Source organism: Petaurus breviceps, unplaced genomic scaffold (assembly GCF_028583685.1).
Source record: "Petaurus breviceps papuanus isolate PSGF00001 unplaced genomic scaffold, PetGlider_PUasm1.0 90692, whole genome shotgun sequence".
NCBI classification, from domain to species: Eukaryota; Metazoa; Chordata; class Mammalia; order Diprotodontia; family Petauridae; genus Petaurus; species Petaurus breviceps.
Window position 1 is genome coordinate 5196902 of NW_027187313.1, and position 12374 is coordinate 5209275.

The 12374-nt window shown below is 41.5% G+C and overlaps 1 protein-coding gene and 1 long non-coding RNA gene across 10 annotated transcripts in view; one reads left to right on the top strand and one right to left on the bottom strand.

The window, feature by feature from the left end:
* Positions 1–2772: 2772 nt before the first annotated feature.
* On the bottom strand, positions 2773–4481 carry LOC138144194 (uncharacterized). Its single transcript, XR_011163884.1, has 2 exons — positions 4079–4481; positions 2773–3794 (listed from the first exon to the last, which is right to left on the bottom strand). It is a non-coding gene; the product is annotated as an uncharacterized lncRNA (long non-coding RNA).
* Positions 4482–4629: 148 nt separating this feature from the next.
* The window catches only part of COP1 (COP1 E3 ubiquitin ligase), a 248876-nt gene continuing 241131 nt past the window's right edge, over positions 4630–12374 (top strand). For all 9 annotated transcript variants that reach the window (XM_069065516.1, XM_069065509.1, XM_069065507.1 and 6 more), the window contains exon 1: positions 4630–5205. In XM_069065516.1, the coding sequence (XP_068921617.1) occupies positions 4772–5205 (434 nt within the window). In that variant the 5' untranslated portion in view covers positions 4630–4771. The remainder of the gene's footprint in view (positions 5206–12374) is intronic.

Genomic DNA, 12374 nt, shown 5'->3' on the forward strand with positions numbered 1-12374 from the left:
ATCTAGAGTGTGGTTGGTCTCTTCCATTTTCCTTCTCAAAGCTGGAAGACAGAGCATGCAAAGTAAGGTGAAGCTTTAAGAGTTCCAAGGAAGACTGGATGAGAGAGCTCTTAACCTCACCAACTCTGCCTTGCTCCTCTTGTAGGGTTGGGTATCCATCACCAATAAGTCAGTCCCATACCAATGGGCTTTGGGACAGCATGCATTCATGCTTAGTACTTTGATAACCTTAAAGCACTGAAGAGAATCATTGAGAGCTATTTCTATAAGACTTATGATTTGTATATATGTGGCAGAAGAAAGGGAAAACACCAAGATTTGTTATATTGTACTATCTTTTGTTTTTGGAACATTTTTTCATATTTTTTTGTATTTATTCTTGAATCTATTCTCATGTACCTCTTTTTTCACCCTTCACTCTCCTTTTTCTTCCTTTATTGTTGTGTTTCTGAGTTCCTTTTTTTACACTTTCCTGTTCAGCGACTCTGAGGTTTTCCCTTCTGCTTTCTCACATTTCAAAATCTGGTTTCATGTTGAAAAACTTTTGCCAAGGGAAATAACAAGAAATATGTAGTTCATTACACACTGAATTCTTTGTGCATTTCTCCAGCTGAAAAGGGAGGTTGCTTTGTATCCCACTCACCCATTTCCATTTGAGATCCTAACTATGAATGAATAAAGATGGCATTTAAAAAAGCAGGATAAAAGACAATGACAAATTTCCCTAAAGTTATACCTAGGTGGGCCTTTGTTGCTATCCTTTACAATAATTATGCTCACAAGTTTCCAACTAATAGGCCAGGGAATATATCATATTTAATATGTCAAATGATGTCCCATGAATCATGACTTCAGGGAATATGTCAAATTATGTCCTGTTAATCATGACTCTAAAAGGAGAGACTTAGAAATGATCTCTAAGACCTTCCCTGTTTGAAATTCTATTGTCTTATGAACCTTTCCTGATCTTCATTTCCAGCACTAGTCTTTTTTGTTTCTTCTGAACTTCATCCTCTTTCTCTGATTGCCAGCATGACTTGTATCCTCACCCTGTCACTTTTAAGCTCACTCAATATGCTTAAAGTCATCATTTCCCCTCTAACTAGCTCTTTCCTTGGGAATTTCATTTCTGCTAAAGGTACCATTTTCCCAGTTATGTGAATTTGAAACCTTGGGAGTAATTTTTTTTTTTTACTTTTCCTTATTTTCCCCCTATTATCTAATTAGTCGATAGGTTTTCCTTGTTTTTTTTTTTTTTTTCTCCTTAAAGCCTGTTTAATCAGGTGGTGCAGTGAATAGAACATCAGCCCTGGAGTCAGGAGAACCTGAGTTCAGATAAGACCTCAGACACTTAGCTAGCCATGTGACCTGGGCAAGTCACTTAACCCCAATTGCCCTCCAAAAAGTTAAAAAAAAAGACAAAAAAAAGAAGCCTGTTTAATCAGACCCCCTTTAATTGCATATTCATTGTCAAGACCTTAGTCCAGGGCTTTATATTTAAGCTTTATATTTATGGTAACTGTCTCCTACCAGTCTCTCTACCTCCAAATCTTTCCACTCCCACCACCTACATCTATTCTACAACCATCAATTAATATTTTGAACACATTGCTTTACTTTGCCCTCTTTTGAGGACCACTCCCACCCACTCCCCAGTCCCTCACTACTGTCATGCTTGCAAGATAAATTAAAACTGCTTAGTCTGTCATTCAAGGGTTTCCACAGTTCGACCCCTTTCTGTCTCTTCAGCTTTAAAATGAATCCTCTGCTATTGTCAAAATTCTCACTATTGCTCTTTGAAAAACCATGTACAGTCTCAATTTTGTGCAATCTCAGCTGGATTTCTCTTTCTCCTACTCCTCATTTGTCTAAATCTTCTGCTTTCTCCAAGGTCCAAGTCAATTCTCACCTCCTCCCAGAAGAGATGACTGCCTCATTTGGATGTCCTTTATGCCTTACACTTGCCTCCACATACTCTGTGATCCAGCAACACTGGCTGCCCTGCTGTTTCTTGAACAAGATACTCCATTTCTCTGCTTTCAGTGTTGTCACTTTGTCCCTCATGTATAGAACTCTCTCCTTCATCTCCTGGCTTCCTTCAATTCTCATCTGAAGTCCCACCTTCCCCAGGATTCCACTTAATACTTGTGCTTTCAAACCTTGATTGTCTCCAGTTTATCCTCTTTTGTGATCACTTAGTTGTTGGCATTTTGTCTCTGCATTAGATTTGAGAGCAGGGACTTTCTTTTACCTTTCTTTGCATCCCCACTGCTTAGTGTGCCTGGCACATAGCCGGTATTTAATAAATACTGGTTGAATTGACTGGACTATGTGTGAAAGTGTATGTAACATTCCATGCATACAGTAGGCACTAAATGCTGGCTAATTGTCCCAGCTACTCCACCTTCTTTTTCTCATATATCCTTACATATATTGTGAGTTCCTTGAAAGAAAGGGTGGCATTTTAAGCTTTTCATTCCTAATATCTGGCATGTTGCCTTAGGTCTATAATAACTCCAGTAAAATATTAGCTGAGAATATTTAAGAGTTAGTTTTTATATTCAACTTAATTAGCATTAATTTATATTTGATTTATAAAATGTCCATTACATTTTCTATAAAATGAAACTCTTGTTCAAGAAACTTTGGCTTTTAGTAGTACTAAAGTATTATCTCAAAACTTAAGGATTAAAAAAAATTAGATCTCTTTATGATGCTGGTGTCAAAAGACTGAATTAACCAAACCACTTTACAGGTTAAGGGTTCTTAGCCTCGTGTGTGTGTGTGTGTGTGTGTGTGTGTGTGTGTGTGTGTACCTCCTTTGGCAATCTGGTGAAGCCTAAGAACCTAAAGACCCCTTCTCAACTGACATAGTTATCAAAATGCTAAGAAAACCAAATGTATGAACCTTCTGAAATCTCTGTATTAACCCCTGTTGAGAACTGATGCAGTTGCCAAAGGTTTCAGTTTTTTGGAATAGATAGGTATGGTTCCATCAGTGGCATATCTAAACTTGTCGATTATAACAAGCTGCTATATTTAACTTTATAACATTTTTGGGTAGGAAAGGTGGTGTTTATGTATTTTTGAGATTCTGAAAGAATATGGTTGGTATTTGGTTGCTCCTGAATGATAAAGTTAATCCTTGGGTTTGGCTCAGTAAGTAGGTAATAGGTAAGGCAGGTGTGCCTGAAGATATGGGGTGTCACCTTTGTAACAATGTACTTTCCATAAAGGCAGTCCAGGTGAGTGCCTGGGTTGCTGGGCCTTCCCACCCAGGCCCTACCTAAGCTCTTGCCTCTTCGTAAATCTGCTTTTCTTAGGGCAAGCACCTGGGGGACTCTTAAGGTCTTCCACAAACCTTGAGGGTTGGTTAAAAACTGAAATCTCTTTTTAGAGGACCAAAGAAAGATCCTGAAAAGGATCTAGTCCAATTCCCTCATTTTACAGATGAGAAAAGTGAAGTCCAGAGAAGGGAGATAAGAGAGTCGGTCAATGAAGATTTATTAAACACCTAATCTGTGCCAGGCACTGAGCTAAGCTCTGGGAATACAAAAAAAGGCAACTGCCTAACAATCGGGGCTCTACAGAAGTTCATGCTGTAATGCGGCAGACGACATAGCAATACATTTATGGAAACAAACAACATACAGGATAAATTGGAGATAATTAACAGGAGGAAGGGACTAGTGGGAATCAGCAAGGGCTTCCAGTAGAAAGCTGGATTTCAGCGTGGACTTGAAGGAATTCAGGGAAGTCCGGAAGCGTAGGTGAGGATGGAGAAGTGTGGAGGGCTACAGACAGCAAGCAGCGCAGAAGTGCGGATTAGAATGCAGGTCTCTTAATTGCCAGCCCCTCAATAAATGTTGGTGGAACTGAATTGCACCCTCTCCACCACCGCAGAGATCTCCGTCTCTGCACTCAGTCTCGCTTTCACCAAAGGAACACCCAGCCTGCTTTCATCAGCTAACTTTCCTTTTCGACTCCCGGTCCCAGTCCTCCTCTTCCCCCTCCTCCCTCAGGAATGCTAGGGAATCCTGCGCATGCGCAGTACCGGAAACCACCCCATACCACCCACCTCCCTCTAGGACTCTTCACTCAGGAATGAGGATATGCACGATCCATGATGCGCTTGCGCATTCGGTTGAGGATTCGCTTGCCTCGGCTCCTCCACCCTGGACCACTCTCTTCTCAGGGCGCTTCTCCGCTCCGCCAGCCCTTTGCTCATTGTCTTCCTACCCCGCCCCACTTCCAGTTTCTGCTGTATGTGAATCAATAAAGCTTTCAACAAGGAATTCTTCCGTAGCTAGGCAGTGGTCGCCGTCTCCATGGGTGTGTGTTGTGTGTATGAGCGCGGAGGCGGCTGCCAATAAAGTTGTACCTCTCGGGCTTCCTCCGCCTTCCCCATTCTCTCTCGGCCTCCGTCTCGAGTGCGCGCGCGCACGCTCTCCCCGGCCTCGCTCGGGGTTGGCTGCCGCAGGACTCGGGGTGGTAGCTTCGGCCTCGAGAGCGCATTTTTTCCCCTCCCTCCGCCTCCCCCTCCCGGTGTTTTAGTTCCCCGGCTTCCTCCCGCCGGCCGCCGTTAGTGTGTTTGTTTTTTTTTTTTTTTCAAACAACTTTATTGTTCCCTCCCAGGTGGCAGCCCCCGCCCCCTGCGCTGTGCGCGTCCTCAGGATGCACTGAGGCTGCAGGGAGGCGGCGGCAGCGGGTCCCGGTCCCCCGTCCCTCTCCCTCTCCTCCGAGTGTACAGCCCAGGGAGGGGGGAGTCACGATGTCCGGCAGCCGCCAGGCTGGTCCCGGCACTGCTGGGACAGGGCCCGGCTCCTCCGCGGCCTCCTCAGTCACTTCCGCCTCGTCGTCGTCGTCCTCGTCGTCGTCGTCGCCGTCGCCCCCGTCCCTAACGGCGGTGGTGGCCGCGGCGGGGTCCAGCGGGGCCGCCGGCTCGGGGGGCCTCGGGGTCACCGTGCGGCCTCTGCTGGTGGCCGCCGCCGTGTCGGGCTCGGGCGGCGGAGGAGGCGGGGGCGGGGGCGGCGGGGCGCTGGCCGCGGGCCTCTCGAGGCTCGGGGGCTCGGCCAGGCCCGGGAGCGCAGTCAACGGCGGCGGTGGAGGCAGCTCGGGCAGCGGTAGCAGGAAGCGGCCTCTGCTCACTCCGCTGTGCAATGGGCTCATCAACTCGTATGAGGACAAAAGCAACGACTTCGTCTGGTGGGTGGAGAAACATCTCTCCTCCCCATCCCTCCGTCCCCCTCCCCTTCTCTTGCTGGGTGGGATGCGCGGGCTGGGGGAGGTCTGCTATGGGAGCAGGTGATGGAGGGCGAGGGCAGCGTGTGCTAGAGGTTGCTGCTGGGGAGCAAATGGGCGGCGGGTGGGTGTCCGGGGTCTTTCCATAGGAGGCAGTCCTGGTGGATAGGGGGAGATGCGGAATAGGGGTTAAGATGAAGGAGTCAGGAAGTCAGCGCTCAGTTCAGCAAGTACTAGGGGAAAGAGCTCCAATACTTGTTGAATGGAATTGAAGTGTAGGAGGGCATCTTTGGGAGTGAGGTTGGAGGCCCTTGGAATGGCCAGTGAATTCCTTGGGTATACTCCAGTTTATCGAGGGGATGGTGAATAGAGAGGATGCAGTGGGATTGTTCTAAGTGAAAGAAATATTGAGAGCCATTAGACTGAACTTTCTGAAAGTAGACTGCTTTTTGCTATTGTTTGTATCCCCAGTGCTTAACAACAGTGCCCAGAGCTTCGGCGATGCTTAGTAAGTGGTAGCTGACTGACTGATTACCTACAAATGTGCTAAGCATTGTTTTATATATATATATATATATATATATGTACACACACACACACACAAATAAATATACGTGGTATATGTCTGCTCACTGCTAGCTTATGTCCATCATCTGTGTATGGTGAATCCTGTCAGTGAGACTATTAGTGTATTTGAAGTCAATGAAAAACTTTTTTAGTATCTTGGGCAGATTTCAGTGTACCTCATATATTGTGCATTGTGTTAAACACAATTTGTAGCACTTTAAGGTTTATCATGACATGTGTTTATTATTAAGCATCTACGCTCTGCCAGGGTCTATGCTAAGCATTGGAGGTGAAGTATAATAGAAAACTGAAAAACTGTTCCTGTCCTCATGGAGCTTATGTTCTAGTGGGGGAGATGTGTACATGCCCATATGCAAGTATGTACAAAACAAACTGAAAGTAGTTTTTATAGGGAACTAGCCTGTAGGGAGAATCAGGAAAGGCATATAGAAAATGATACTAAGTTGAGTCTTAAAGGATTCCAGGTATTTCAAGAGATGGAAGTAAGGAGGGAGTGCATAGCAAGCATTGGGGGCAGCCAAGCAACAAATAGGCCAGTATGAGTTCTTGAAGAAAAGTAAATGTATAAGACTGGGAAGGTAGGAAGGATCACACCCAAACCTTTTGAGTTAGGTAGTATAAGGAGGAGTGTTACCATTTTTTGCATATGAGGGAATTGAGGCCCAGATGGGTGTAATGATTCACTCAATGTCACACAGCCAGTAAGCATGAGAGTTGTGATATGAATTCAGGTTCTGACTCCAATCCAGTGTGGCTTGAGGCAGCTGTTTTCACAGAGGGTAGAGGGCTAGGCCTCGAGTCAGAAAGCCCTGAATTCAAATATAATTTCAGACACTAGCTGTGTGACCCCAGGCAAGTCACTTAACCTGTTTGCCTCAGTTTCCTTTTCTGTAAGATGGAGATAATAACAGCACCTACCCTCAGGTACCTACCTCAGTCCTGTCAGGATTATTGTGAGGATCAAATGAGATAATATTTGTAAAAAAAAAAAAAGTACTTAGGATAGTGATTGGCACATTGGCACATAGTAGGTTTTTTATAAGTGCTTATCTCTCTCCACTGTATATAGTTTACTAGAGGTTGAGTGGTTGTAATTCATATTATCTGTGGCAATTAGTAGCCACAATTTTTTTTTTGGCATGGAGCAGTTGGACTCCACCCCAAAGAGAGGTGATTGTTACATTAAGGAGCACTTTGGAATTTGGGATTATCTTCAGTGGCTGTAGGTTTGATAAAGTTTTCTAGATTGATGACAGTAGAATTTGGAAGTTGATATTAATGACTTACATTTGCATAATCACATATATAAGAATGATCCTTCTACTGATGCAGATTGCATTCAGTCATATCTTAGTGGACCACCTTCATAGGTTGTAGTAGCTAACATTAGTAATAACGAGCCTTCTGGGGATAAGCCTCGAAATTTTGACAGGCTGGTCTTTTGTCTCTAGATTGGTAGTTGAAGCATTTACAATTTAGTGGGACCTGCCAAAGCTTGTTCTTCATTAGCCTAATCTTCAAAAACCCAGGGTCACCTCCATACCATGAAAAGTAGGACAGAGGAGGAAATGAAAGAGGGTGCTGAAATTCAGATGGGCAAGCTGATTTAGCCAGTGTCACATGACTAGTTAGCTTCATAGGTGAGACTTGACTCCATCTTTCCTTCAACATTTATTAAGCACCTTTTGTGTGCCAGATACTGAAAGCCCTTGGTAATACAAAGTAAAAAAAAAAAAATGAAACATTTGGAGCACTAAGGGCTTGAAGAGAGTGATACAAAGTTTTAAGTAAGATACTGTCTCTGTCCTTATGGAATTTACAACCCAATCCTGCAAGCATTTATTGTCTATTCTGTGCAAGGAGCTTGGGATACAAAAATAAAATGAAAAATGAAATAAGACAAACAGCAGCTTTTGACACTATTGATCACTCTTTCCTCCTTGATACTCTCTTTTCTCTAGGTTTTCAAGACACCCTACTCTCCTGGTTCTTCTCTCTGATCACTCCTCAGCCTCCTTTGTTGGATCCTCCTCCACATCATGCCCTCTAACTGTAGGTGTCCCTCAGGGTGCTCTCCTGGGCCCTCTTCTCTTCTTCCTCTGTACTATTTCACTTGGTGCTTTCACTAGTTTCTGTGGATTTAATTACTCTCTCTGTGTTGATGATTCTCATATCTATTTACTCTGCCCCAACCTTTCTGCTGACCTCTAGTATCAAATCTCCAAATGCCTTTCAGACATCTTGAACTGAATGTCCTGTAAAAACCTTAAACTCAATATATCTAAAACAAAAACTCATTATCTTTCTAACCCCCTCTCCCCCCCCCCCACTTTCTCTACTACTGTGGAGGACAATACCATCTTCCTTCTTCCTAGTCTTTCAGACTCACAACTTAGTAATCATCCTGGACTCCTAAATTCATTTTCTTTCTCTCTCTCTCTCCCTCTCCCTCTTCCTCTTCCTCTCCTTCCCTTCTCTTCTTCTCTTTCCCTCTCTCCCCCACCCCCAACTGCCTTTCCCCCCTCTGCAGTATCATATCTGTTGCCAAGGCCTTTTGATTTCACCTTTGTAGTATCTCTTGAATACACCCCCTTCTGTTCTTTGACACTGCCCCATTTTAGTACAGACCCTAATCACCTTATGCTTGGATCATTTTAGTAGCCTACTGGTGGGTCTTCCTGCCTCAGGTCTCTGGCCACTCTAATCCATTTTCCATTCAGTGACCAGAGTGGTTTTCCTAAAGCTTAAGTCCAACCATGTCACCCCACTATTGAGTAAATTCCAGTGGCTCCCTGGTTGCCTTCAGAATCAAATACAAAATGTTCTGTTTGACATTCAAAGCCTTTCATAACCTAGCCCCCTCCTACCTTTCCAGTTTTCTTACATTTTACTCCCAGTTACATACTTTTTGATTCAGTGACACTGGCCCCCTGGTTTTCCATGAACAAGATGCACCATCCTGGGCATTTTCTCTGAATATCCCCGATACCTGGAATGCTTTCCCTCCTCTGCCTTGATCACTGAACTTCCTGACAAAGTTTCTTTAAGTACCAACTAACGTCTTTTATTGGAAGTCTTCCCCATCCCTTCTTAATTCTAGGGCTTTCCATTCTGTTAAGTATTTCTTATTTATCCAGTATGTAGCTTGCTTTGTATATATTTGTTTGCATGATGTCTCCTCCATTATATTGTAAGCTACTTAAGTGGAAGGATTGTCTTTTTCATCCCTAGTGTTTAGCACAGTGCCTAATTAATAGTAGATGCTTAATAAGTGTTTCTTGATTGATTGAAATACATTACAGAGTTGAAAATCAAAGTCATGTTAGACTAATAAAGTTTGGGGAAGGAAATCAGGGAAAACTTGCTTCAGGTCTCTTAACTCATAGGATTAGACCAAAAAGGGACCCTGGAGTTAATTACAATAATGATAACTGATGTTTGTATATTACTTTAAAGTTTGCCAGTTGCTTTACATATATTATCGTTTGAGCCTTATCTTAATCTATGAAGTAGATACTGCAAGTAGTATTATTTCCATTTTATAGATGAGAAACCTGAGTGTCAGAGAAAGTGATTTGGCTATTGTCACACAGCTAGTAACTGGAACCCAGGTATTCTTTACTCCAAGTCTAGCATATCTTCACTATGTCATTCTGTCTTACAGATCCTCTAATATAATTTCTTCATTATACAGTTAGGAAAATTGTGAGACTTAATGATTACTCTAAGATAGACTTAGTAGCAGGATCCAGATTAGAACCTTGGTCTTTTGATTCCAAATTCATTGCTTTTCCCCCTACAATGGGCTGCTTTCAAAACGAAGTCATTTTTTCCTTCCTGGGAATTGAACCCTGTTTGCCTTGAGATCATACCATATGAGCAATTGGTTGAAAAAATTAATGATGTTTTGCCTGGAGAAGAGAAGACAATAGAGACATGATTACTCTCTAGGTTTTGGGAGGGATGTGGAAGTAGAGAGGTTGACCTTAGTAAGCCATAGGCCAGCTCTGTGTGAGACTGGGGTGAAGGAGGAGATAGTGGTAAAAGGCATATGAGTGATATGAGATGAGAAAGAGGGAACTCATGATTAATGGCTTCAATTTTTTTCTGTAAAATATGAGGCAAGTTTTTTAGCTGAGAGAATGGGAAAAATGAGAGCCATGGAAAGTTTGAGGAGGGATGAAAATAATTGAAAGAGAGTAGACTAGAGTTCAAATGGAAGATGATACTTATGACAGACCTGGGATGGATAGATGGTTAGACTAAGCATGTAGTATTATGCTAAACATTTTAGAAATGTTGTCTCATTTGATCTCACAAAAACCCTTTGAGATAGGTACTATTATTATTTCTGTTTTACAGTTGAGGAAACTGAGGTGGATAGAGGTTGATTTTGCTCAGGGTCACACAGGTGGTGAATGTCTAAAACCAAATTTGAACTTAGGTTTCCTGACTCCAGCCCCAGAAATCTATCTATCATGTCATCTAACTGTCTCCAGGTGTCTAGGGACAGTATGCTCCCGAGGAGGGCTCTATTCAGTAATTTTATGGATTAGAAAATGTTACTTGGTTTGACTGTTGGAATAAAGGTAGTTCCTGCTGGTAATTTCATTCATTTATATTTTATCAACTTTCCCTGATGTGTGTAAAACCACCTTGAGCCTTGAGTGAATTGCTATTTTCATTTTGATATTTTCATTGTACCCTTTTTAAACTGTACAGTGCTTTTCTCTTGAATACTAGGTAAGTTTTGAATGATGTTAAACAGGATTTGATTAAGTGACAGATGTGTTAGTACTCATAGGGCAGAGAGAAAATGCTATCTAAAGCTGAAGGGAATGTGTACAGCACTGCTGTTTTCCAAAATTGAGACAAATGTTTAAAATTGTTTGTATTTTTCATTTTATTACTTATTTTCATTTTGATCCTATGCTAGAGTGAAAACTCTAGATCTACAGTGAAAAGATTTTGGTAGAATTCCTAGGTTTGTCAGTAGCTGTGGGCAAATAAATCCCTTAATAGCTCAGAGCCTCAGTTTCCTCATCTGTAAAATAAAGATAATATCTGTACCATCTGCCTTATAGAGTTGTTGGGATGTAAATGGTCTATAAACTGTGATTATTGTGTGTTAACAATTATTTTCACATTTCATCTAAAGGTCTTAAAATAATGTCAGTGAGAAATAAATTATGTTTTGTAGATATGGCATCTAAGATACAGAAGAGAAATTTGGCTAATTCACAATTATATTACAATTTTTTAGCATAAAAGTAATAAAATAATAACTTATGTTTAGTGCAGAGGCATAGTGGATAGAGGGCTGATTTCAGAATCAGAACCACTTTTATTTCAAGTCCTGCTTCTGACTTATTGGCTGTGTGAACTCAGGCAAATCATTCTGTGCTCCCAGGCAACTCTCTAAGACAAGGTCTTTTAACTTGAGGTCAGTGATCTTTTTTTTTTTTTTAAGATAATTGGTTTCTTTTGTAATCCTATGTGTTTTACACTTTTTGCCTTGAAAAACATTATTCTGAGGTCTGTCTGTAGTATACACCAGACTGCCAAAGGGGTCCATGTCACAAAAGAGTTTAATAATTTGGGGTGACTGGGTGGCACAGTGAATAGAATACAGGTCCTGGAGTAAGGAGGACCTGAGTTCAAATCTAGCCTCAGACACTTAACACTTACTAGCCATGTGACCTTGGGCAAGTTACTTACCCTCAATTGCCCCTCCAAAAAGCAAAAAATAAAAAAAAAGAGTTTAATAACTCACATCAAAGACTTGATCTGCTTAGGTAGAAGGATTTAACTCACTGAGTCTCCTACAACATTAAAATCACAGGTTTGAGGAAAAAAATACAACTCATATGTTTAGTATACTTTTTTTTTAAGTTAAATTAAATTTAATTAAAATTTTTTTCTTTACAACTACCATGTATTCTTATCTGTAAGGGAAGTAGTGTAGTGAATAATATCTCCATTTTACAGATCAGGAAGCAGAGACTGAAAGTAGATGAATTTCCTATGATCATGAATGAGATGGGATTGCAACCCAGGCCTCTTCACCACAAACCCAGTACTTTTAACCACAATTCCAGAAATATAATTCCCTTTCATTTTCTCAAAATTTTCCACCAGGAACTCTTTTAATGTCTAGTTGAACTGTTTTATTTTGTTTATTTACATTTTTCTTATGTGCAAATCCTCTGCCTATGTTTAGGTAGCGGGATGATGTTACTACTGATATTTCAAGAGTTCTAACTTCTGTGAGAAGATAGTTTGAAGTCTTGGGCTTCTGTTTTAAAAACCTATTCTAACTATTTAGAGAAGAGTGGGGAGTAGAAAGAAAAATTTTGATATGAAGAGACTAAAAATCGTTGGGAAATGTTGGTTAATTTTATATTTCAATAACCATTTTTTTTTCTCTGATACTATTGCCATTTTCTTGGTCATCAAAACTGAAAACCTTGGAATTACTTTTTTTTTTTTAAAGAAATTGGGGTTAAGTAACTTGCTCAAGGTTACATGGCCAATTATTTCTGGGT